The sequence below is a fragment of the Nannospalax galili genome, unplaced genomic scaffold (assembly GCF_000622305.1).
Source record: "Nannospalax galili isolate Female #2095 unplaced genomic scaffold, S.galili_v1.0 scaffold341, whole genome shotgun sequence".
NCBI lineage: Eukaryota > Metazoa > Chordata > Mammalia > Rodentia > Spalacidae > Nannospalax > Nannospalax galili.
Window position 1 is genome coordinate 1,670,887 of NW_008346082.1, and position 27,488 is coordinate 1,698,374.

The window sequence follows — 27,488 nt, forward strand, 5'->3', positions numbered from 1 at the left end:
TGGCCTCCATCTCAGAGATCTGCCTGCCTCTGCCTCCCAAGTGCTGGGATTAAAGGTGTTAGCCACCATGCCTGGTTTATTAATTTTATTTTATGTGTATGAGTATATTACCTGCATGTATGTAAGTGCACCTATGTCATGCAATGCCCACAGAGGTCAGAAGAGGGCGTCAGGATCCCCTGGAACTGGAGTTACAAATGGTTGTAAGAGCAGCCAGTGCTCTTAACCGCTGAACCATCTCTCCAACTCTGTGATATTCATTCTCGATGTGACATTATGTTAAATCATTGATACCTTGGGCCATGATTCTTTAAAAATGTACGATTGGGATATACAAAAGCATAATTTCTCTGTTATCCACGTAATTTCACTTAGTGTGCTCTATGTGAATTTAACCATACATATTCAGGGAAAGTCAAGGATGTGGATGAGAGGATAAAAAGAATTCAAATAAGTAGTTATTGATGACTGAAGGCATGCCCCAGAGTGATGATCGTTTAGTTGGTCTCCAACATGCATTGTGAATTTCTTGGGGTTCTTTGGTTTCCTTTTGTTGTTGTTTGTTTGTTTGTTTGTTTTTATTTTGTGAGACAGGGTCTCACAAATGTAGCCCTGGCTAGCCTGGAATTCACAGAGATCCACCTTCTTCTTCTTCCCAAGTCCCTGACTCTTGTTTAAACAAAGTCTCACTATGTAGCTCTGGCTGGTTTGGCACTTTCTATGTAGACCAGGCTGGCTTTGACCTTACAACTATCCTCCTGTCTCTGTGTCCCAAGTGCTGGGATTACAGGCATATGCCTCCATGCCCCACCTGCAATGTCAGCTTATCACGCTGTTGAATGGGAGTCTTGTTAAGACAGGGCATAAATATATAGTCCAGGCTAGCCTTGTATTCATGACTTTCTTGCCTCAGCATCTTGAGTGCTGTTATAGACAGGCACCACTATGCCCAGCTCTTGAGTAAGAGTCTTGAATTTAATGATGGATAATATATTTTTGATATGTCTAGGGATATGTTTTCACATTTAACATATAAGAGCTTAAATAAAGCACTGTTAGCTCAGACACATAAAAAATGGTCAAGGGGCTGGAGAGATGGCTCGGCAGTTAAGAACACTGACTGTTCTTGCAAAGGACCAGGGTTCGAATCCCACCACCCACATGGCAGCTAACAACTATCCATAATTCCAGTTCCAGGAGATCCACCAGCCTCTTCTGTCTTCTGCGGGCATTGCATGACACAGGTGCACTTAACCTACACTCAGGCAATACATGCATACACATAAAATAAAAATAATAAAGCCAGGCATGGTGGCACACACCTTTAATCCCAGCATTTAGGAGGCAGGGGCAGGCGGATCTCTGTGAGTTCAAGGCCAGCCTGGTCTCCATTAGCAAATCCAGGCCAGCCACTGGTACAGGGAGACCTTGTCTCAAAAAGACCAAAAAATAAATGAATGAATGAATGAATAAATAAATAAATGAAATATTTTTAAAATGTTCAAAATGACTATGAAAAGAATTTAATATTGAAAAGAACTTACTACCAACTAGCAGGTACCTTACAATAAGTCTTCATTTTCATAGAGAAGCAACAAACTCCACAGATGGTAGATAGTCCTATTTTTGGTACTTCTAACATTGTGAAGCAATTATGGATAACTTAAAACAGGGTAAATAATTCACTATATAGCTGGACATGGTGGCGCATACCTTTAATCCCAGCACTTAGGAGGCAGAGGCAGGTGGACCTCTGTGAGCTCAAGGCTAGCCTGGTCTACATAGTAAGTTCCAGGCCAGCTGTGGCTACAGGGAGACCCTGTCTCAAAAAGACCAAAAACTAATAATAGTAATCCACTATATGTTAAGATTTTGGAATTCAGGCCTAAGGAGATGGCTTGGTGGTTAAAATGCTTGTGTACAAGTATGGAGCTGAGTTCAAATCCTGAACAACACATAAAAAGCAAGGCCTGGTGGCACACATCTGTAATCCCAGCACTGGGAGGTAGAGACAGGCTTCCTGGCCAGCCAGTCTAGCCAGTCAACAAGCTTCATGTTCATTGAGACATCTTTTCTCAAAAAATAAGATGCAGTGTGAAAAAAACACCCAGCTTTGATCTCTGACCTCTTCATGTGCACATAGACATGTGCATGTGCACGAATAGACGTATGCACACATACATACAAAGATTTTAGAATTCAGAGTTTCTGTTACTCTGAACCTGCCTTAAATGAAGTCTGCCTTTGTAAACGTTCATACTGTATTCATTCTTTCTTGTTCTTTTGCCTCAAAAACCAGGGACTGGTAGTGAAAAAAAAATGTGGTGATTAATCTGGTGTGCTAGCAGTTTACCTTAGTTAGCTGAGATATTATTGTATTGCAATAAATCCTTTAACACTGAAGTCAAATCATTGAAACTTACCCCTTCTTCCAAGCTTGCATTGTTTTTCCTTTTCTTACCAAAATTGAGTTTCATAGTGACATTTAGAGTAATCCAGTCTTCTTTCTATGGGCAATAAATTACCAGGCCACTGTACAGCCAACCCAATCATTTTAACAGTTTCATCGATTGTTGATCAATACACAGTCTATTAGGTTTCAGTGGGAGATACTTACTTTGAAGACAGTCTAAATGACCAATTAGTTGTAATGCTATCTAGTTCCATGACTACTCATAGTCATATAATAGCTCTACCCAATCACCATCTACCCAAGGTTTCTTTAATGATGCTTCAGTCACAGTAATTCCTTCCAGGAGGCATCATATTATCTTTTGTATTTTCCCATTATCTCCAAACACAATAACCTTACTTCTTTGTCATTGCCATTGATCAATATTTATTGAATACCCATAGTTTCCTTGTCATTTTCTCTGCTGTTTGAACTTTGGACCTTTGCTTTCATTGGTCAGAGCCCTTACCTGTCAGTGCTATAATATAAAAATGTTGGGAGGACTTCTCCCTTTTTTTCTTTCCTTAAAGAGAGATTTTTAGCAAACTTGGTGCTAAATAAAAGTGATTCTAAATTCTTTAGGTTATGTTTCAAAATTATTCAAGGAGTAAAACAATATGCTTGTAGATCTAGTTAATATCTTCTTCTTTTTTTTTTTTTTTTTTTTTTTTTTTTTGGTTTTTTTGAGACAGGGTCTCCCTGTAGCCCCAGATGGCCTGGAACTCACTATGTAGACCAGGCTGGCCTTGAACTCACAGAGATCTGCCTGCCTCTGCCTCCCAAGTGCTGGGATTAAAGGCGTGTACCACCACGCCTAGCAATATCTTCTTTTCAAATCACATTACTTTTTAGATATGTCATAACTTTCCCATTACATTTTTTTTCTTTTCTTTTTGAGACATGGTCTCCCTGTAGCCCCAGCTGGCCTGGACCTCCCTATGTAGATCAGGCTGGCCTTGAACTCATAGAGATCGTCCTGTTTGCCTTTGCCTCCCGAGTGCTGAGAGTAAAGGTGTGCACCACCATACCTGGTTCCCATAACATTTTATGCAGACATAATAAGTGGGAGGGAAAAAAACTTTTCCTTTTCAATTTCTTTTTGTTTTATTTTCTTTTTATTTTACTCCCCCACCCATACTAGAAATTGAATTCAGGACATCATCTGTACTAGGAAAGTACTTTACCATTGAGCTGTATCCAAGCCCTGCCCTACTTATCAATTTTAAAAAATTAATTGATAATAAATTTATTTATTGAAAGTATCACTATATAACCTAGACTGTTGGCCTGGAATTAGCTATACAGCCCATGCTACATGCGGTCCTCTTGCCTCAGCATCCCAAATTCTGGGATTATGGGCATGCGCTACCATGCCAAGATTGTCTTTTTAAAATTGTATAGAGACTCTAGGATGCATAATATTGACAAAAGTCTGTGTTTTCTTAAATTCAAAGGGCAAAAAGAAGGCGTGCTTTTCTCCAAAACGGTACTTTTTGTGTTTTATTGGCTGATTGGTTTTTAAGACAGAACTTCATTATGTAGCCAAGACTGACTTTGAGCTTGTGATCCTCCTGCCTCAGCCTCTCCAGTCCTGCGATTACAAATATGTACCACCACTCCTGGCTCACTTTCCAGCTTCTTTCATTTTACTATATTTTAAAATGTTTATTATTTTACGTGTATGTGTGTATTGCCTGCCTGTAGGCAAGGGCACCCGTGTGGTGCACTGCCCTCGGAGGACAGAAGAGGCTGTCGGATCCCCTAGAACTAGAGTTACTGACAGTTGTTAGCTGCCATGTGAGTGCTCCTTGGCTTTCTCTTGAGCTTCAGTCTCTTCTCTTTGTCACTTTCTTTCACGCATTTCTTTGGCTTCTCTCTCTTTTAATTTCTAGCTCAGCAAATAGTTTCATGGTCTTTTTGTATATTGCTTGAACAGTTCAGGATCATCCTCCTCTATGTAGACTTTCCTTCCTCCTTTGATTTTTCCACTCTTTAATAGTGTGTTCCATGTGTTCTTTTCCTGCCTGAATTATATCCAGGGTCATCTTCTTTTGTTCTCATCCAGTAGCAACTTGTAAGCTTTGTTGCTTCAAGCTCTGTGCTCTGTCAGCATCAATCTTGAGTTTTGTCAGGATGCACCATTATAGACAACTGCCAAAACCTCTTCTTTATTCCTTTATCTGTCACTTCAGGATCTATCTGAACAACCTCAAATGGATTCAAAATAAAGTAAGAGGAACCAGGGTGGGTCAATCTTTCAATCTGATATTTGAACGTTAGAACTGAATCTCTCTTCTCTATTTGCTTCACCTCACTGTAGACAGTCATAAAAGCCTTCGCCACCACCTCTGCTGCTGCCCTGCCCGAAGCACTGTTTGCTGCCGTAGCTGCCATTTCCCCGGCCAGCCATCACATGACCTTGTATTTATATTTTTTAACAGCAAATTAATAATATTTTAATAGCAAATTAATATTTTAATAGCAAACTTAATAAGCAAATTTTGGCTTTATTTATTTATTGATTTTTGGCCTTTTTTTTTTTTTTTTGGTCTTTTTGAGACAGGGTCTCTCTGTAGCCCCAGCTGTCCTGGAACTCACTATGTAGACCAGGCTGGCCTTGAACTCACAGAGCTCCATCTGCCTCTGCTTCCCCAATGCTGGGATTAAAGGCCTGCACCACCACGCCCGGCTGGCTTTATTTTTATGTGTATGAGTGTTATGCCTGCATGTATGTAAGTGCACCCGTGTCATGCAGTGACCTTGGAGGACAGAAGAGGGCATCGGATCCCCTGAAATTGGAGTTGCAATCAGTTGTTAACTGCTGTGTGGGTGCTGGGATTCGAACCTGGGTCTTCTGCAAGAACAGCCAGTGCTCTTAACCACTGGGCCATCTCTATAGCCCTTGATCACTTTCTTTAGTCTCATATTTAACTATGAAAACTTATGGTATACACTCCTGGTATATACCCAAATGACACTGTATCCTACTGAGATGCTTACATATCCCTGAAAAATGAAATTATGAAATTCACAATAAAATGAATGGATCTGGAAAATATTAATGTGGTAACCTAAATTCAGAGACAAATAACCACATGTTCTCTCTCATATGCAGATCCTAGGTTTTAATTTTTATGTATGTTATATGTGTGTGTGTGAATGTAGGTATAGGTCATAAAACTAGAAAGGGGACCATGAGATGGGGAGAAGTTTTGGGGTTTTTTTTTTTGTCTTTTTGAGACAGGGTCTTTCTGTAGCCCCAGCCTCCTCCTTTCTGATCTTAAGTGTACTCAGTTTCTCACCTTATTTTGCATGCTAAAATTTGTCTTAAATTCAAAATTATTTTCTTGCTCTCTGGACTTTCTGTAGGGTGATGTTTATAGTAATGTGGCATTGTATATGAGCAAGAGCAGTGTTAACTCTGCTGGGACCCCATGAGAAAAACCATGTGATAGCGCTAAGATTTTTTTTAAGGGTTCTTCTCTAAATTTGATATTTCAGTAATCTGCCTTAAATAGTTTTTAGAGCAGATTTACATTAAAATAGTGCTCTTTTTTTTTTTTTTTTTTTTTTTTTTTTTTTGACAAGGTCTCCCTGTAGCCCCAGCTGTCCTGGAACTTACTATGTAGACCAGGCTGGGCTTGAACTCACGGAGATCAACCTGCCTCTGCCTCTTGAGGGCTGGGATTAAAGGCGTGCGCCAGCACGCCCAGCGGGGAGAAGATTTTAAAAGAAGAGAAAGGTAATCAGACATATGTGACAAGAAGACAGAAGCGACTACTAGGATGGAAAGATACAAGGGGGCAGCAGAGAGATGGAAGAGGAGAGAGAGGATATACAAAAGCAAATTATCTAGAAGAATGCTGTAATGAAACCTATTTTTTTGTATGCTGATTAAAAACAACTTATGGTATAAAAACTTACGGTGGAAGCTGGAGAGATGACTCAGTGAGTAAGAGTACTTGCTGTGTAAGCATGAGGACCTAAGTCTCAATCTCTAGCACCCATGTAAAAAGCCAGGCCTGACTGCATGCTTGTAACCCCAGTGTTCAGGGGAAAGACAGATGGATCCCAGGACTCTTTTGGCCAGCCAGCCTAGCCGAAATGGCAGGCTTTTCGTTCATTGTGAGACTCTGTCTCAAGGCAATAAGCAGAAGAGTGATAGGTGAAGAGACCTGATGTTCTCCTCCTACGTCTTCATGTACACATAAGGGTGCACACCACCACACAATCACATGTATACCTATCCTCTAACACACACATAACTTATGGTGATGTTTGAGAAACAAGTTAGTCTCCTTGCTAAGAAAGCAGACGTGAGTTCATTAAAGCTAGAATTTACAAATATACTTAACTCTTTTAAAATTTAATCAAAGGGGGCCAGGCGTGGTGGCGCCCGCCTGTAGTCCCAGCACTCGAGAGGCAGAGGCAGGCGGATCTCTGTGAGTTCAAGGCCAGCCTGGTCTACATAGTGAGTTCCAGGACAGCTGGGGCTACAGGAAGACCCTGTCTCAAAAAGACCAAAAAAAAAAGAAAAAAACTTAATCAAAGGTGTAATGAATTCCCATGTATCTAATAACCTAGTGTGTATAGCTATTAATAATGGTAGTGTTTTAAAACCCTATCACATTTTTGAAAGCATTGAAAGTTTGCTTTTTAAATTTTTGGTTTGTTTGTGGCTGGGTCTGTATACTCCAGGCTGGCTTTGAACTGGCTTTGTAGCTGAGGATGACCTTGAACTCTTAATCCTCCTGATTCTCCCTCCCAAGTGCCAAGATTACTGATGTGTGCCACCATCTCTGCTTTTATTCAGTGCTGGGAATTTAACCCAGGTTTTTGTGCATGCTGGGCAGACACTCTACCATCATTCTGTAGATCATTGTTCTCTCACTTTCTAACTTTTGGAGACCTTCTAAATTGTAAACTTGGCTTTGTGATTTCGGTTTCTTCTGAAATGACCTAACAAATTTCCATTCTAATATAATGGTACATAATGGAGAATTGAACCTAGGCAGAGCTTTCTGAACATGTCTATACAGTTTTTTTCTTAAGTAGATATTTAGAGCAGAAGATAGGACCTTATTCATTGTATATTGACTATTATTCTGCTACAGTGAGCTTGAAATTACTAAGATTTCTTACTCAGATATAGTAATGTTGCCAACATGGCAAACCTCTAAATTATGCAAATAATTATAGCTATTGAATTGCTTTTCAGACCCAAGATAGTGAGGTCTCCTAACTCTCCTTTTCCAGATCATTCTGTTTGTTTTTGGGTTTTGTGTTTGTTTGTTTGTTTGTTTGTTTAATCTAGAGTCCTTTCTATCATATCTAGTCAATTTTCAAATTTTTCATGTCCTTTTTGTTATCACCTAATTTAGATCCTTCACCAGTGAATGACTGGAGTCCCTGTTCCCCATTTAGTCACGTTGTGAACTCATTAATCTTTCAGTGAAATAGCTCAATTTATCCTTCACCTTTGTAAAATTCTTTCCTTTGTCCCCTTGTTTCTCAATTAAATATGAGCATTCTTGTAACTCTTTTAAGGCTGCTGTCCTAAGGCCTCTATTTTACCACATAATCCTAACTTACTGTGCTAACATTGTATCACTCTTTCCTTCTTACCCAAATCCTGTAGTTCAACTACATTGAATGTTTTCTGTTCCCTAAAAGTAACTAAACAGTTAATTCCTTGTGCTTTCTGTTTTGACTCTTTGCTTATGTCTCTGCTGATCTTATCTTCCTTCAATCTCAGCCTCTCGAATTCTGCTTCATCCCCCATGAACCAGTCTCACTATTCTTTTTCATGATGTCTTTCCCAATCAGAAGGAATTTTTTCCCCATTGGAGTACATTCTCTGTCGCTCTGTGTCTCTCTGTGTCTCTGTCTCTATCTCTCTCTCTGTCTCTCTCTCTCTCTCTCTCTCACACACACACACACATAGACATGCACTAATACAAGACTTACTAGAAGGAACTTGAGGAAAGAGGTTTACAGAAACTACTTTCTGCTTAATTTTTTCTGAAACTACTCAAAACAAATTTTTTTTTTTTTTTGGTCTTTTTGAGACAGGGTCTCTCTGTAGCTCCAGCTGTCCTGGAACTCACTATGTAGACCAGGCTGGCCTTGAACTCACAGAGATCTGCCTGCCTCTGCCTCCCAAGTGCTGGGATTAAAGGTGTGTGCCACTACACCCGGCCATCAAAATTTTTTTAATTAAGTGTATGCATGTGTATCTGTGTGTATATATGCTATGTATGTGTAGGTGCCTGAGAAGGCCAGAAGAGGGTGTCAGATCCTGTGGAGCTGGAGTTAGAGGTAAGGCACCTGATTTAGGTACTGGGAACCAGTCTTGGATCCTCTAGAAGAACAGCAAATGCTCTTAACCTCTGAACCATCTCTCCAGCTCCTCAAAATTTTATTAAAACAAAAAATCGGACTTGGACTATAGCTAAGGTGGTAGAGTCCTTGCCTAGCACGCATGAAGCCCTGGGTTCAGTCCCCAGTGCCACATAAACGAAACAGGGTACACACACCCATAATTCTAGCACTTTAGACAGTAGGGCAGGAGAATCTGAAGTTCAAGGTCATTCTTGGCTATAAGATTTCAAGGCCAGCCTGGGATATATGAGACCCTGTCTCAAAACAGTAATAATAATACTTAAACAAATTTATTAAAACAAAATTGTTACTTTCCGTATAGCTAAATGCTTAATAACTCAACTCAAAGTAGTAGGAGACACTGAAGGTGGTTAGGCTACAGCACAACAGTTATCAGGATGCATGTTCTTTATCTTACACATGCTTTCTCTTGAAGTTCTCCTCCCTGATAGTCATGTGTATTTGTGTACATCAGCATATCTTTAGGAACCAGGGTAAGATAATATCAATATCTTTGGGCTCCTGCAAGTCCTTGTTACAGTTTCCATTTCTATCAGCTGAACAGTTAATGTTTGTAGAACTACAAGTTTAGCTTTGTAACCTATAGACTAAAAATTGTCCTCTGGAATTTGCCAAGATTTTCAAATTTTGCCTAGTTTGTAAAATAATCCCTATTGTATACCTTAGCTATTACACTGTAAGAACGGGTAAGAGCCAGGTATAGTGGCATACCCCTTTAATCCCAGTACTCAGGAGGCAGAGGGAAGTGGACCTCTGAATTCCAAGCCAGTTAGGGCTACACAATGAGATCCTGTCTCAAAAGACCCTCCCCCATCCTCCCCCCCAAAAGAATATGTAAGAATAGAGATCATAAGTAAACAAAGGCTCTGTCATTTGACAGTTACTGGTTACTTATTTCCCTGAGTTTACCAGAGTCAGTTGTTATTATTTAGAAATGTGTGTTGGCTTTTATCATGTGTTCACTAGAATAATGGTAATAAAAATCCAGGTGTCTTTCTATTAAAAATCAAATTTATTTTTCAGCATGTTTTTTATTTTGATGAAGTCTTTGGTGAGGCATGCACCAATCAAGATGTATACCTGAAGACTACTCACCCACTCATTCAGCACATTTTCAGTGGGTGAGAAAAATTATTTTCTTCTCTTGCTTTTAGTTTTCTGTTTTCCATCAGCCATGTTTCTTTATAAATACATGTGTGCTTTTTAATTCTTTTTTTTTTTTTTGGTCTTTTTGAGACAGGGTCTCCCTGTAGCCCCAGCTGGCCTTGAACTCACTATGTAGACCAGGCTGGCCTTGAGCTCACAGAGATCTGCCTGCCTCTGCCTCCCGAGTGCTGGGATTAAAGGCGTGCGCCACCACGCCCGGCTAAGTTCTTTTAAATTAAATATGAATTTATGTTTTAATACAATGAATTTAAGTTAGACTCTTCTGAAGAAGTGTAGTACCAAATATTCAGAAATTTATAGCAAAATTTCCTTTTACACTGGTGATATTGCTTCATCTGTGTTTCATGGGAAAGTGTAAGCTGCTCTCAATAGTTTAATTTTGTCAGTCTTCAGAATTAAAAGATATAACTTGTTGTAATTAACTTGAACTTTGAAATTTCTAAGGAAGAGGTAGTAGCTCCCAGCACTTGGGAGGTTGGGGTGAGAGAATTCATACAAGTTCAAGGCTGGCTAGCCTGGGCTACATAGTAAGTTCGAGGAGCTCCAGGCCAGCCTGGATTACAAAATGTTATTGTCACGAAACAATAAAAACAAAACAGAGGGAAAGAAAAAGAGAAATCTCTAGGATCCTCCTAAGTGTGTTTTGCAGTACTTCGGATTGAATTCATGACCTTTTGCAGGCAAGGCAAACACTACCAATTGAGCTATATCTCCCTTTCCTCTCTCCCTCCCTCCTCCCCCCTTCCTTCCTTCCTTCCACCAAGCATAAGAGTGCACAGCATTTAATCCCAGCATTCAAGAGGCAAAGGCAGATAAATCAGAGAGGCAGGTGCATCTCTATGAGAACAAACCCAGCTCTAGCTACAGAGAGACCCTGTCTCAAAAAACCAAAAACTAGGCCAGGGTGAGGTGGTGCATGCCTTCAATCCCAGCATTCAGGAGGCAGAGGCAGGTGGATCTCTGTGAGTTCAAGGTCTACATAGTAAGTTCCAGGCCAGCTGGGGCTACAGGGAGACCCTGTCTAAAAAAAAAAAGACAAAATAAAACCCCCAAATAAACTGGAATTAAAAACTGTTGTGAACTGGCATGTAGGTGCTAGGAACTGAACCCAAGTCCTCCGCACAAGCAGCAAATGCTCTGAGCCATCTCTCCAGCCCCTCAAGTGGTTTCTGAAAAGGCCTTGTTTTCTTATGTTCTAGAGTTGTCTTATATAGCCTTATAGGTCTGTAAGATAATTTCTGTAAGAAAATACATACTGGTTTGAAGACATTTTGGGTTTTCCTGTGTTTTCATAATGTAAAGCCTTCCTCTCTTTAAAGAAGTACATGTTCATAGCTAAACTTTGTCAAAGATTCTGTTTCTTCCTGATTACTATTAAAAATCTACATGTAGCCAGACATAGTGGCATATGGTGGCACTCAGGAGGCAGAAGCAGGTGGATCTCTGTGAAATTGAGGCCAGTGTGGTCTACATAGCAAGTTCCAGGACAGTTGGGGCTGCAAGGAGACCCTGTCTCAAAACAAAATTTAAAATATGTAAATTAGCACTCTCTTTAAATATTCATAAATGTTTCTATTTATTCTTCCCCCAGAGGCAATGCCACTTGCTTTGCCTATGGACAAACAGGTGCTGGAAAGACCTATACTATGATAGGAACTCACCAGAACCCAGGATTGTATGCTCTGGCTGCCAAAGATATCTTCAGGCAATTGGAAGTGTCCCAGCCAAGAAGGAACCTCTTTGTGTGGATCAGCTTCTATGAAATATACTGTGGACAGCTTTATGATCTTCTAAACAGAAGAAAAAGGTACTAGATATGAATGGGAAGCTGTAAATCTATACATCATTTTGAGCCAGAGCTCCACAGAATCACTTTAATCTCATGGACTTTAATGAGAGGTACTTTTGTACCTTTTGCATGGGATGCTCGCTCCTTCCTTCCTTCCTTCCTTCCTTCCTTCCTTCCTTCCTTCCTTCCCTCCCTCCCTCCCTCCCTCCCTCCTGGCTTCTGTATTCTCCCTCCCTCTTTTCTTCCCTTTCTTGTTTTGTTTTTTTAGATAGTGTCTTTGTATCCCTGGCTGGCATAGAACTTGTTAGGCAGCCTTGAACTTCTGAACTTTCTGCCTCCCAAGTGTTGGAATTACAGGCTTTTTGCCATTATGTCTTTTTTTTTTTTTTTTTTTGAGACAGGCTCTCCCTATAGCCCCAACTGGCCTGGAACTCGATACAGAGACCAAGTTGGCCTTGATCTTACAGAGATCCACCTGCCTCTGCCACTCTTCAGGCTCATTATGTCTATCTTAGATGCATTTTTTTTTTTTTTGGTTGTTGTTATTGTTGTTGTTTGACAGGGTTTCCCTAGTCCCAGCCCACCTGGAAGTCACTATGTTGACCAGGCAGGCCTCGATCTCACAGAGATCCCTCTGCCTCCCGGGGCTGGGATTAAAGGCACACACCACCATGCCCAGCAATACATATTTTTTAAACCTTTAGTACAGCTAGAGAAAATTTTAAGTTAGTCTTTATTAATACCTTTATTTTTCAGTGCTGGGGATTGAACCTAGAGCTTTCCACATGCTTGGTGATGAACTGCATTCTTAGCCCCCATTAAAGAACAATATTTATCCTAGTACCTATCAAGACTTTTCCTTTTTTTCCCCCTATGAAAAAGGTCATAATTGGAAGTAGGGAAAGCATGTATTTAAATCTCTTTTTTGGTGGGGAGTCTTTTTGAGACAGGGTCTCCCTGTAGCCCCAGCTGGCCTGGAACTTTCTATGTAGGCCAGGTTGGTCTCGAACTCGCAGAGAGCCATGTGCTTCTGCCTTTTGAGTGCTGGGATTAGAGGCGTACACCACCATGCCCGGCTTAAATCTCTTATTCTTTTGGCCTATTGTTATAGTAGAACTATAAATAATGTTTCCTACTTTCTCTTGTTTTCATTTTAAATAATCTTATTGTAAATTTAGCCAGGCGTGGTGGTGCATGCCTTTAATCCCAGCACTCAAGAGGCAGAGGCAGGCAGATCTCTGTGAGTTCAAGGCCAGCCTGGTCTACATAATGAGTTCCAGGACAGCTGGAGCTACAGGGTGACCCTGTCTCAAAAAGACCAAAAAAAAAAAAAAATTTTTTTTTAATGATAATTTTCTGAAGTTGGCAAAAAGAAATCTTTTACACATTCAACTTTTTCTTTTGTATGTATGTGTGTAGTGTTTTGAGACAAGGTCTCCCTGTAGCCCCAGATAGCCTGGAATTCCCTATATAGACCAGGCTGGCCTTGATCTCACAGAGAGAGATCTGCTGGCCTCTGACTCACTCCCAACCTCCAAGTGCTGGGATTAAAGGTATGTACCACCATGCATTCAACTTTTTTAAAGGATTTTATATAATTATTATTTTGGTCTTTTGAGATAGGGTCTCCCTGTCGCCCCAGCTGGCCTAAAACTCACAGAGATCTGCCTGCCTATGCCTCCCAAGTGATGGGACTAAAGGCATGTGCCACCATGCCCAGCCTTATTTTTATTATTTTTAAATATGTATATGGGGGGGCGGGGTGCAGGTACCCAGAGTGGCCAGAGAATCCCCTGGAGCTGGATTTACAGATTGTTGCTGAGCCATCTGAAATGGGTGTTATGCAAGAGCAGTATGTACTCTTAACCTTTGAACCCTACATTCAACTTATTTTTCTTTTTATGTTTTCGAGGCAGGGTTTTCCTGTAGCCCCAGGTGGCCTAGAACTCACTATGTAGACCAGACTGACCTTGAACTACAGAGATCTGCCTGCCTCTGCCTCCCAAGTGCTAGGATTAAAGGCATGCGCCACCACACCTGGCTACATTCAACTTTATTAAATTAAATTTTTATGTACTTATTTATTGTGTGTGAATGTGGGGAGGAGACACACCTTGTTGATCATGTGGAAATTAGAGGACAGCTTTCAGGAGTCAGTTTTTTCCTTCCACCATGTGGGTCCTGGGGATGTAACTCATGTTATTGAGCTTGGTGGCAAGCACCTTTACCCACTGAACAATCTCAGTGGGCCCTAGCATAAAGGTGTTTTGGTTTTTTGTTTGTTTGTTTGTTTTTTGTTTTGAGACAGGGTCTCCCTGTAGCCCCAGCTGTCCTGGAACTCACTATGTAGACCAGGCTGGCCTTGATCTCACAGAGATCCGCCTGCCACTGCCTCCCAAGTGCTGGGATTAAAGGCATGCGCCACCTACGCCTGGCTTTTTTTTCTTTTTTTCTCAGTTGAAACATTATTAAAACTGAGTAGCAGGCAAAAAGTTGTGAAGAAATCAATTATTTGGAGAGCAGAGAGGTGAGAGGGAGTAAAGAAGGTAGAAGAATAAAGGATTGTCATAGCAGAGTGAACTAACAGTGAGTTGTGAGGAGGGGTGAGTTGAAGTTGACAATGGTAGGAGGCTAGGAAAACCTGTCTAGCACCCCAGGAAAGTTATCCAAACCTTTATGGAGCTGTTCTAGGCAAGCAGTAAAATAGAGAGTGGTAACAGTTCCAGTTCCGACTCCATCAGAGAGGGGCATTAGATGTTGAATAGCTTAACTGAAAAAGCCAACAAGTGGACTTAGATGGGTCATTATCCCACTGTTCCAACAAGTCTTCAGGTATGTCATAGTCGAGAGAATATACAAGGTGTTCAGGGTTCAGTCCTGATAAAACTCTCAAATGAAGGAAGGTGCTGCTCAGGCAATACTTTGAGCAAGAGTTAGTTTTCTCTTTCATCCTCTTTGTATTGCTGTTTAAGTCTCCATGTACCTCAATTACACATTTCTTTCATCCCTCAGCACCCTCATTAAAAGGCTTTCTAAGCTGAGGATGTAGTTTTGTAGTAAAACACTCACCTAGCATGCACAAGGCCCTGAATTCAGTTCCTAGTATGAAAAAAAAGCTTTGCCAAGTATAGAGGCACAGACCTATAATCCTAGCACTCAGTGTGCTGATATAGGAGGATCACAAGTTCAAAGCCAACCTGGGCCGTATAGTAAGACTTTGTTTCACCCTCTAGTCTCCCAAAAGCTCTTTCTAGTCATAATGCCCACTTAAATAAAAGCCACTGTTGTTTGTTCTCCCCTCGCTGTGTGCATGTCTTGGTCTTTTGAGTGAAGAGATAATTGGGATGTCCAGCTGTTTCCAAATGTAGTACTTTAATGAATTACCCAGATTATTTTTATTCACCAGTGTAGCCAAGAAATGAGAGTACACTAACTCTTATATTTGAAGCTTTAAAATTTTTTTTTCTGTTACGTGTGTGTGTGTGTGTGTGTATGTGTGTGTGTGTGTGTGTGTGTGTGTGTGTTTCTGAGCCATCTGGTCAATGAAGTTCTTTTGAGGCTCACTCAGGAAGACCCACAGTTACTGTGTAAATGTTTTAGCCTATTTCAGCTTGTTTCTTTTATTTTCTATTTTATGTGTATGAGTGTATTGCCTTCATGTATGTGAGTGGCACCCATGTCATGCAGTGCCACAGAGGTCAGAAGAGGGCTTCAGATTCCCCTGGAACTGGAGTTAAGGATGGTTTGTAGCCAAACCCGGCTCCTCTGGAAGAGCAGTCAATGCTCTTAACTGCTGAGCCATCTCTCCAGCCCCAGCTTGTTTCTTTTTAGACCTCTAATTAGTTAATTATCTAATATGATCTTTTTGCTTTCCTGCTTTTCTGGGACTTCTCAAATGTTCTGATATTCTTTCCTAAATAATAAATTTTCTTTTATTTTTTTTTAATTTCTTTTTGTCTTTTTGAGACAGGGTCTCCCTGTAGCCCCAGCTGGCCTAGAACTCACTATGTAGTCCAGGCTGGCCTCAAACTCAGAGATCTGCCTACCTCTGCCTCCCAAGTGTTGGAACTGCAGGTATGTGCCACCACGCCCAGTTTAATAATATATTTTCTAAACTGGTAGGGTAGCACATACTCATAGTCCTCAGAATTTGGGAACCAGAGGCAGCAGAATCACTACATGTTCAAGGCCAGCCTGTATGTAGTGAGTTCCAAGCCAGTCTGAGATAGACTTAGACCTTATATCAACAAAAACCTAATAAAAAAAAAGGGCAGGCAAGATGACTCAGCCAGTAAAGGCACCTACCACCAAGCTTGACAATCTGACTTTGATCTCCAGAACCCACACAGTAGAAGAGAGAACAGATTCCTACAAGTTATCCTCTGACCTCTGTGCATGCACTATGGGTATGCATGCACACAAAATAAATAATTTCAAAAAACTAAAAAAAATATTTTCTGCCAGGCATGGTGGCACACGCCTTTACTCCTAGCACTTAAGAGGCAGAGGCAGGCTGATATCTGTGAGTTTGAGCCTGGTTTACATAGTATATTCTAGGCCTGCCAGAGCTACATAGTAAGACTTTGTTTAGTTGATTAATAATAATAATAATAATAATAATAATAATAAATAGTGTATTTTCTATAATAGTAGGTCTTTACAAGGCCTATATGCTAACTCAACTTCTTTTTCTTTTTTTGGCCTTTTTGAGACAGGATCTCCCTGTAACCCCAGCTGACCTGGATTTGCTATGGAGATCAGACTGGACTTGAACTCACAGAGCTCCGCCTGCCTCTGCCTCCCAAGTGCTGGAACTACAGGCATGTGCCACCACGCCCAAGGAAAAAGTATTTTTTGAGAAAGTAAATCCCTCTGCTATAAAATATCTTACTAAGGGATAGTAGTAGATTCAATACTTGCTTTTGGTGTACCTGATTTATTGCTGATGGCAGCCTATAACCATTTGTTACCTTATTTGCAGGTCCTAGGCATTCAAATGTAGCACTAGCTCTGCTTTCTTAGAAGAATTAGCAGAGCTGGGGGCATGGTGACATATGCGGTACTCTCAGCACTTGGTTGAAGCAGGAGGATCATAAGTTGGAGCCCAGCTTCAATTGCATAGTCAGCCCCTGTCTCAAACAAAACAAAAATTCCCCCAGATATGTATCAGGACTCCTTAGTTACAAATTTAAAAAACAAGACAAAACCACACTCCTGTCATATTTAGGCAAATCATTGACTCATATATCTGGAAAGCCTGGAGGACTTCCAGATTATTCTCATCAGATCAGAGATAAGATACAGTTTTTTGTTTTTTGTTTTGTAGCTCCTTGTTCTACTTCTGAATATTAGCTTCATCCTGAAGCTAGTTCATTTGTAGATATAGAATGGCCCCCAGGGCTCCCAGGGCCACCTGCTTTCTCTTCAAGAGAGAAAAGGAGAGCACCTAACAACCAGAGACCAGAACTGCAGTTCAATTAAACAGTAAAGATCCCATATCCACCCCTGAAGCAATCACTACCTAAGAATATGTCATCCATTGATTGGATTATATGCTAATTCTCTCTCTTTCTCTCTTTTTTTTTTTTTTGAGACAGGGAACTCACTATGTAGACCAGGCTGGCCTTGATCTCAGAGATCTACCTGCCTCTGCCTCCTGAGTGCTGGGATTAAAGGCGTGTCCCACCACAGCCAGCCTATGCTATTTCTTTTTAATGTTAGTCAGAGATGCTAATTTGTTTACAACAAGCAAGTACCACCACAGAAGACTGTAGCTGAATTCAGGAGGACCAGGGAGGGAGCATCTCCATCCGGTCCAAAAGACAAAAACCCTGCATAATGGAAGAGGGGTAGAATGGTTTCTGGGGAGGCAAGAACAAAGTCTGTTAATGTAGCATTGTCACACCAACCACATTTTTGCATGTATAGGCTCTTCGCAAGAGAAGATAGCAAACACATGGTACAGATTGTGGGACTTCAAGAGCTCCATGTGGATGGTGTGGAACTCCTCCTAGAGGTAATTAATTCCTCCTTCATTATACACCTATAGCAGCCTAAGTCCAGGGAGAAAAATGAGTTTTACTACCTAGCAAATACGATGGACTGAGATGGAGGCGGAGGGTAATAACCCCACTTCATGTTTGTGAAATATGAACCATCTTAGGAGGAGAGCTAGAGTAGGAGGTAAGGCATGTGGGAGAAATGAATGCATTGCCAAGGATACTCTTGGATCCTTTTCAAAGGCTGCTATTTCATTTTTTCTGTGGCTGAAAGCTATTGGAGACAAGTGTTCTTATGTTAAAGAAATTTTAACAAGCAATACTTGCACATGCTCTGAAATTCTGAAGACTAAACTGAAAAACCCTTTCATTCCCTTTTCCTAAGGCAACTAATTTTATTAGGTTTTGTGTACCTTCCAAAGGAATTTTGAAGTCTGCTTTTTTATTAAAAGTAATCCACTTATTATAACAAAAGTAATATTTGCTAATGATTAAATATAAAGATTACAGAAATATATAAGAAGTTAGAAAATAAAGGCTCTTTTACTGTCCTCACAAACTGTTTTTTTCTTATTCAGGGTATTTATAAACTTACGTACAAATATATTTCTAGTGAACTTCCCTTAAGGATCTTCAACCCTGCCTTTCCTGGAGGGTACAGGGGGAAAGCAGATGCTCTAGATCAAAGAAAGGACCTTACATATAACTAGGCAAGCACTCTATCACTGATCTGTGCCCCGCAACAACCCTGGCTTTATATTAGATCATTCATAGACCTTTTTTTCTTTGCTTAAAAAGCAACTTGCCAGGCATGGTGGCGCACACCTATAGTCCTAGCACTTGAGAGGCAGAAGCAGACGAATCTATGAGTTCAAGGTCAGGCTGGTCTACATAGTGAGTTCCAGGCCAGCTGGGGCTACAGGGAAAACCTGTTTCAAAAGACCAAAAAAAAAAAAAGAGAGCAGCTTAAAGGCAGAATTATAGGAGATGATTCTCCCTTAGTCACCTTCATATCACCTTTTGGCACCATGAAAGCCACCCAGTTTCCAGTTTAGTCCAATCTTGATTTCCCCCTCTCCTGTGCTCACATCAAACAGTGTCTTCAGCAGTAGGGTCCCTCTGTCCACTTCCGGTGTATAACCAACATTATTGGCAATGGCCTTTATTGTTTTGGGGACCTCCAGGCCCCTCAAGCCAACAGCTCATAGTGGGGTAACCCACCTCTGGCACTAGGATTTTCATTTAACAACCATATTTTTCTGGAAGGGCTTTCTTCTATCCCTGTAGGGTTCCTTTTGTGCTTAAGGTTTTTTTTTTTTTTTTTTTTTTTACTGTGTATTTTTTACCCTTTATTCCCATAGTTCTTTCTATACCCCCCCCTTAACTACCCCCTTTTTACATATTTCTCCCTTAGAAACACCTTTATCCTACTATTCTATTATTCTTCTCTCTCAGGTTCCTTCTGTCCCTTTACCTCCCTGTTTCCCTTCCATATTCTTGGTCCCTGCAGTTGTACCAGGAGATGCACTCACTTATAAGAATGTGGTGCTAGGATCCACAAATGAGGGAGAACATACATTCAAAAAGACCAAAAAAAAAAAAAAAAAGGTTTTGCAACTTGTAAGGGCTAAAATCCCTATTTGCTTTTTGGGGCTTTTTTGTTGTTGTTTTTTGTGTTTTTTTTTTTTTTTTTTTCTTTTGAGACATGATCTCCTCTGTAGTCCCAGCTGGCCTGGAACTCACTATGTAGACCAGGCTGGCCTTGAACTCACAGAGATCTGCCTGCCTCTGCTGGGACTAAAGGCATGTGCCACCATGCCCAGCTGAGATCACTTATTTGTGTTGTTATTAGATTCCTGTGTCTTGCAATCTAAAATTTGAGAATGGCATCTGAAGTGGCCTTTTTAGAGGGTTACCTAAGGGCCTGTTTCTAGTGATTACAAAGGAAGAACAGAACAAAAGGGTGAAGGCTGTGAGCGCTCTTAAGCTGTCCAGAATGGCCTCCAGTATGTAGTCAGAAGGAAATTGTTTCTCACATACCTGTTCACTGTGATCTTGCTCGCTAGCCTTCCTTCTTTTGGCCAGAAGGTTCGGGTGAGTCTGGTCCTTGGGATTCCTTCATCTGTAGCGATTAGGCCAATCAAACGGGAAAGGAGCAAACACTATGAGGAAATGCCTTTTCCTTGACTGTGGGCCACAACTGTGCTCCTCCCTCCCCGTGGCACTGGGGATCAAACCCAGGGCCATGCACGTGCCAAGAAAGCACTCTGCCACTGATTCATACTGCCAGCCCCACAACTCGGCTTAATATGCAGCCTGCATCACACCAGCCTTTCGGAACAGTCTATGGCATTGTCTGTCCTAGTGTTGGTCCTAAGAAGAGCATAAAGTTTTTCATTTGTTAACTTATTATTGTTTTATTGCCATTGATAACCCCAGTCTACAAAAGTACAAGCAGGAAGAGACTGCAAAGATAAAGGTGGGAAGTTAGTATAAATTATAGATACCTGACACAGTTACCCTCATAAACATTTGTTGACTTGAAACCATAGCACTTGGCTTAAATGTCACACTTCACTCTCTCAGGTGTCGATTTTCATGCCCACTCAGGTGTCAACCGTGTGTTTGCTAAAGTGTCTTCTTCAGGCATTATGCTTAGATAACCCTAAGGCTTACTCAAGCATAGCCATCCATTACTGTCTGCACAACCGGGAGCTTCATTTTTTACACAGGATTTCCCTTTCTCCAGGAAATTTCTCCTTCCAGGTATATTTGACTACGTGAACTTACCAGTGCAGCCACCAGTACTGCTTTGTCTTTACAGAGAACTTATTACCTCAATATCCTACCCAGATTTGGGGTCAAGATATTTTTTTGTCAGTTAAGGAACAGTTTTTTAGGTTTAGAGATTTGCAGGCTTAAGTCATTCCAATAGCTGTTTTATATAATCCTAGGTGTTCATTCTCAGGATTTCTGATACTTGTTCCTATTTTATTGTTACATTGTAATTGGTACCAAAGACCTATACAAGAAGAGGTACACTTTAGACCTCAGTTGTATGTGTAGAGACCATCTATACACAATATTCTGTATCTATACATAGCCTTTTAGCTGAGATCAGGAATAGCATACACAGTACTGACAACTGAAGTGCTTGTGATCCTTTGGTATTTGTGTAGGAAAGCTCAGTAGTTAAAAGTCAAATGGCCAGGTGGAGCTCGATGCTCTGACTCTCTTAATTCCTCCTCCACCCTTTTTTCCTTTCCTTCTCTTTTTGGCATGTACTAAGGAATCCATGGCATCTCAGGTTGATCTATAAAGCTATATTTCCCATGAAATCTGATTGTTGTACATTCAAGAAGAGAACTATTTTTGTTTTGGAAGTTTATATAAAGATATCACTTTTGTAAAGTTAATATTGTGAACTTACCATGGTCTGCATGTCTGCACAATCAGCACTATTTGGATAATGCCAAGGTATGCTTTTTTTTTTTTTTTTTTTTTTTTTTTTTTGAGTCTCCTGTAGCCCCAGCTGGCCTGGAACTTACTACACAGACCAGACTGGCCTCAAACTCACAGTGATCTGTCTGCCTCTGCCTCCCAAGTGCTGGGACTAAAGGGGGTCACCACCACACTCGACTCAAGGTATGCTATAAACTCAAAGCAGTGGCTCAGTCCCTTTGGACCACAGCTACTTTGACCTCTAAGTGCTTGGGCAGCTGAACCTGAGGAAACAGGGCACTTTAGCAGCTTTATCTTCTCAAGGGAGAGTTTTTATGTCATTTTGATTTTACATCTGGAGCCTGTGATGGAGTGTCTTACCAGTTTCTCAGATGTACTCTAGACATTGTTCCTATTGTCCCAGTGTAGAATGCATGGCTTCTGGCTGAGCGAGGGGATGGGTATTTGTATGCATGTGGAAGCCAGAGGAAAGTCTCAAATGTTGGTCAGACACTGTCTATTTATTATTTTTTATTCATGGGCATGTGTGTTTGTCCGTGTGAGTGTATGCTGTGTGTGTGCATGCTGTGTGTGTGCAGGTGCCTGCAGAGAACAGAAGAGAGTGTCACATCCTCTCAAGCTGGGGTAACAGGCAGTTGTGAGGCCTGATGTGGGTGCTGGGAACAGACTCAAGACTCCTCCAAGAGGAAATAGGTGCTCTTAACCAATGAGCCATTTCTCCAGGCCCATATTTATCTTATTTCTGAGACAGGGTCTTTCACTGGGACCTGGGGCCCACCAATTCAGCTAAGCTGGCTGGTCATTGAGCCTCAGGGATCCTCCTGTCTCTGCCTCCCCAGAACTGGGATTATAAATGCACACTACCACAACTGACTTTTTTACACAGGTGCTGGGGCTCAAACTCAGGTCCTTATGCCTACATGACAAATTTTGTCATTCAGCCATCTCCTTGCTTTTTTAATGGCACTGTCTTTAATAACCATACCTTGTTCACAGCTTTCAACTCACTCCTTTTCTGACAAGATTGCATGTTTTTGAAATCCTTCTCTACTTTTTGCCTCTGATCTTCACCATAAATCTAAAAGAAAACAGCCAGCTATGGCCTAAATGCTATGCTTTTTTTTCTGTCAAGTTAATTAGTTTTAAAAAACTAATTTAAAAACTTTAATTACCCTTTAAACTCAGCTTCCTATGAAGCTTCTGGACATGGACAATATGTAGACAAATTCTTCGCCAAAGTATAACACAAATGGCCTCTAATTCAATTCCAGGAGAGTCTAGCTCCCATCTGAAACCTCCTGAACACAGTCTTTTTTAAAAAAAAAAAAACTTAGGAAAAATTTTCTTTTTATTTAGTATATGAGTGTCTTGCCTGTATGTATGTAAGTGCACCCATGTCATACAGTGCCCTCAAAGGTCAGAAGAGGGCATTGGATCCCCCGGGACCAGAGTTATGAATGGTTTTTAGCTGTCATATGGGTGCTGGGAACCAAACCCAGTCCTCTGCAAGAGCAGCTACTGCTCTTAATCACTAAGCCATCTCTCCAACATCCCGCTCCCTTTTTTTTTAATTAAGATAGGGTTTCACTATATAATCCTGAATAGCCTGAACTCACTATGTAGACTAGACTGCCTGGATCTCACAGAGATCCACATGCCTCTTACTCACTACATTTCTGTCAACATTCTTGTCTTCTGAGTTTCCACCAAACCCACCCATTCAATTCTCTGCCTACAGTAGTTTAGGACTTAAGTAGCATTCATCTTCAAACTCTTCCAAAATCCTCCCAAAAAACACTTCTCAATAACCACATGATCAGACTTAGACATAACAATGTCCCAGCTTCTCTGGTACCATTTTCTGTATTTTTAATCACTGTAATAAAAATATCTGACATACCAACCTTCTCCTTTACCCTTTTTATCCCACCTGGATTCCTGGCCATAGGATGATGCTGCCTACATTCAGGGTGGGCCTTTTTGCCTCATATAATCCACTCCAGAAACTCCTTCATAGACATACCCAGAGATGCACCTCAAAATTCTGTCAAGTAGGTAACTAAATTTTATCAAGTTGATGATGATGAAGATTAAATGTCACAAATAGAATTCTAAAATTTGCTATTTGAATCTCACAGATAATCTTTAGAAATTTAACTATTTCTTAGACCATGGAAGAACTTCAATTTGGGGGGAGGGGCGGGGGGTTCTTTTTTTTTTTTTTGAGATAGGATCTCACTATGTAGCCCTGACAAGCCTGGAACTGGCTGTGTAGACCAGGCTGACTGTGGACTTGGATCCACATCCACCTACCTCTGCTGAGATTAAAGATGTGTACACCACGCTTGGCCTTTAAATTTTTTTTTACATTATTTATTGTGGGGGGGAGGTGTGAATGCCATAGTGCACATGTGGAAATCAGAGGGCAACTTGTGAGAGTTGGTTCTTTCCTTCTACCATGTAGGTTCCAGGAATCAAACTCAGGTCATTGGGCTCAGTGGCAAGAGCCATCTTGTTTAGAAGAACTTATTTTTGTTTCGTTTTGGGTTCTGAGACAGGCGTCATGTATCTGAAGCTAGCTTGGAACCTACTATGTAAGAATGACCTTAAACTGATGGCCTTACCTTCACCTAAGAGGTGAAGGTTCTACCACACTTGGTTTATGCAGTGCTAGGGATCAAGCCCAAGGCCTTGTGTTTGTGAGAGAGACACTACTACCCACTACTACCAGAATAAGTATCCAACAGCACTGAAAACAACTATATTTCCAACCCAGAACTTATTTTTAATTAGTTAAAAAAAAAAATTAAAGCCGAGCATAGTGGTGCATACTTTTAATCCCAGCAGAGGTGGAAGCAGGCGGAGCTCTGTGAGATCAAGGCCAGCCTGGTTTACATAGTTCCTAGCCAGCTGGGAGCCGAGGCTACAGGGAAACCCTCTCTCACAAACAAACAAATAATAAAATGAAAAAAAGATTAAAGCACCTGTTTCTACTCATTAAGATATTTTAAAGTCTGTTATTAAACTTGATTCTGTCAAGTTTTGGACTTAATTTAGAATTCAGGGATATGTTCAATGTGATATAAATTAAAATTCTGAAAGATTGAGAAGAAAAGTGAGATAGAACTTCCTCATCCTAATTCACCACAAAATAAATGAATTTATCCAAAGTGCACCACAGTGTAGTAGGAACCACATGAACTTTGGAGTCAGACATACTGAATGTGGACTTTGGATCTGCAATGGCACAGCTATTTGACTATAAGAAATCAACCTTTAAATTTGTTCCTCAGCTGTAAACTGGACATTGTAATCACACTTAACCCACATTAGGCTATTGTGAGGATTCTGTCAAATAATGTATAAAGATTTTTCCTTCTTTGATTCTCAGTTATCAGCAGTCCACCTATCCAAAATCAGGGTAGCAAGCCTGGCTGTGCCACAAGCGTGTAATTCCAACACTTAGGAAGCAGAGTCAGGAAGATTGCTGGTTGAAAGTCATCTACTACATAGTGAGCCCCTGTCTGAAAAACAGTCAGAACATCATGTTCATATATGGCTATGCTTACACTGATTGGAGACTAGAGGTCTGAGACATCACCTCCCGTCTTCCATTCCTTTGTGGCCAAAAGGTTCCAGTTAGTTTTGACTCCTAAACAGGGGTAAGGAAGTTACCCCTTGGTGTCAAGGGAAATTATGGGTTCATGAAGTAACTACTTCCCTCTTCCTGTATATCAGGCCTGACCTTCTTCATACCTGCATCCTGGTGGAATGGGTAGATGTGATCAGTCATTCCATGGTGCACATTTCTGTCCTTTGCTTCAGTAAGATAAGATAAATATTGTGAGACCTTGCTTGGGAGCCAAGTTATGCTCTGGGGATTTTAGTTAGCCTAGATCCATCAAAGATATTAAAAAGGGTATATAAAATCAAGAAGTAAATCAGCTCTTGAGCTGTTGAATGTTCTACCATAAGATTAGTATTCTGCATTGTTTTCATTGCTGTTGGGTACTTAGAATGTGTGATTTAGTGTCTCTGCAGCCTTCCACCTGGATAGAAAAAAACTGCAGTATGCTAACACAATTACATGCCTCACCTCTACTGCTTGCTTAGCCAACTTTTCAGAGTTTTGGTTTCTCCTAAAGGAAGTTAACATATGGATTGTAATTTCAGGTGATCTTAAAGGGCAGCAAGGAACGTAGCACTGGGGCAACTGGAGTCAATACGGATTCTTCCCGCTCCCATGCTATCATACAAATTCAGATCAAAGATGCAGCCAAGAGGACATTTGGCAGGTGAGCTGGAAATATGCAGAGAATTATATTGTCTGTCTTTCCTTATGTGACTTTGAAATATGCATGATCAACACAGGACACCCTGCCACCTTGGTTCTTCATTGCAGAGATACAGAGTAGTGTCATTAATCTTGAAATAAATCATTGTACTAAAGTGCCATCAGTTGATTAGCCATGAAGTAATGACCTATTGTTGGTCAACCCTAAGTTATTAAAAGGGACATTGATTGCTTCTAATATGAAACACAGTATCAGCAGAGAAACAGCAAGGAATGCTTCTCAGAGTTTGCAGGCCATAAATGGGGTGGGGTGGTAGGGGGAAAGCCATTCTTCTTTAAAGAAGATGTAAGACAATTGGATACATTCATTGCTTCTCTGGCGCTTTCTTAGCAAACTCTCTGCCATACTGATGGATGAGCCCATCTAACCTCTGAGTAATGAGTCTTTCTTTTCTTTTTCATCCTTTCTTGTTGTTAGAAAACAGCCAATAAAACTTCCTATTTAATTATCTGAGTAGTCACCTAAGTGATTTGCATTGTGGACATTTAGCCTTGTGGGGAAAATGCTTTATTAATTTCATCATACTTTCTCACGAATTACTAGACCCAGCAGAAATGTGTGAGTGAACAGTGCCAGCACCTGCTGACACATCAGAATCTTGTAATGTTTTTGGAACGTTAATAGTAATGTCTTTTTTTTTGCTGAGGATGAGCCTGGGTTAGTTTCTTCCTGAGGTCACAAAATGTCACCTAATGTGAAAATAAACCAAAGCCCCAAAGAAGTCATTCCTGTTGTGTCTTTTCTCTAGGATCTCTTTCATTGATTTGGCTGGCAGTGAAAGAGCAGCAGATGCTAAGGACTCAGACAGACAGACAAAGATGGAGGGTGCAGAAATAAACCAGAGTCTTCTGGCTGTAAGTTGTTCAGAATCTAAAAATCCTCGAGAGACTTTGCCCCTTATATATGACTGACATACATGCTGTCATCTGAAGTGGACTAGCTGGACTGAGGTTTGTAGGCAATCTCTCCATAGTGCTGGGCAGCTCTTCTCTCTCTCCCTGCTGCCTTTTCCTCTCATCAATCTCTACCAGTCAGGAAGAGAAATATATCTGCAGTTGGTAAATGGTTAGCTTAAAAAGCTTTTTTTACTCTAAATTATTTTATTTTATTTTTATGTGTATGACTGTATTGCCTGCATGTATGTAAGTGCATCCATATCCTGCAGTACCCATGGAGGTCAGAAGGTGTCAGATCCCCTGTAACTGGAGTTACAGATGGTTGTTAACTACCATGTGAGTACCGGGATTTGAACCCGAATCCTCTACAAGAGCAATCGGCACTCTTAACCACTAAGCCATCTCTCCAGCCCCTCTACTCTGTAAATTTTAAGATGTATACTTCAAGCATATAAACACAGCACAAAGAGTATAGTGATCTCTTATACTTGTCACCCAGTTTCAGCAGCTGAAAAACCCAACTAGGGCCAGCAAGATGATTCAGCCGGTAAAGGTGCCTGCTGCCAAGCCTGAGTTTGATTCCTGGGATCCACATGGTGGAAGGAGAGAGCTAACTCCTACAGATTGCCCTCTGACCTCCACATGTGTATGATGACACACATGTGCCCATATACATGTATTCACAAACAAGTATAAAATATTCAAAAACCTAATCAACCCTACCTTTCCCTTGGGTTGGATTATTTCATTTATTTTTACTGTGTGATATGTGTGTATGTGTGTAGATCAGAAGGCAACCTTTGAGAGTCTGTTCTTTCCTACCATGGTTTCCAGGGGTCACACTCAGGTGGTCAAGGTTTGTGAGGCAAGAACTTTTACCCACTGAGCCATCTAGCTAGCTCCTGATTATTTTATTTTAAAGGAAGCTCTACTCATCAAGCCATTTTATAAATATTTGATATATAT

The 27,488-nt window shown here is 40.8% G+C and overlaps 1 protein-coding gene and 1 pseudogene across 1 annotated transcript in view; one reads left to right on the plus strand and one right to left on the minus strand.

Moving 5' to 3' along the window:
• Kif24 (kinesin family member 24) overlaps positions 1-27,488 on the plus strand; it is an 81,598-nt gene that overhangs the window by 41,135 nt on the left and 12,975 nt on the right. The window contains exons 4-8 of the mRNA XM_029568002.1: positions 9,878-9,975; positions 11,613-11,828; positions 17,739-17,826; positions 25,445-25,566; positions 26,375-26,480. Of these exons, the coding sequence (XP_029423862.1) occupies positions 9,878-9,975; positions 11,613-11,828; positions 17,739-17,826; positions 25,445-25,566; positions 26,375-26,480 (630 nt within the window). The remainder of the gene's footprint in view (positions 1-9,877; positions 9,976-11,612; positions 11,829-17,738; positions 17,827-25,444; positions 25,567-26,374; positions 26,481-27,488) is intronic.
• On the minus strand, positions 4,239-4,846 carry LOC103741600 (annotated as a pseudogene).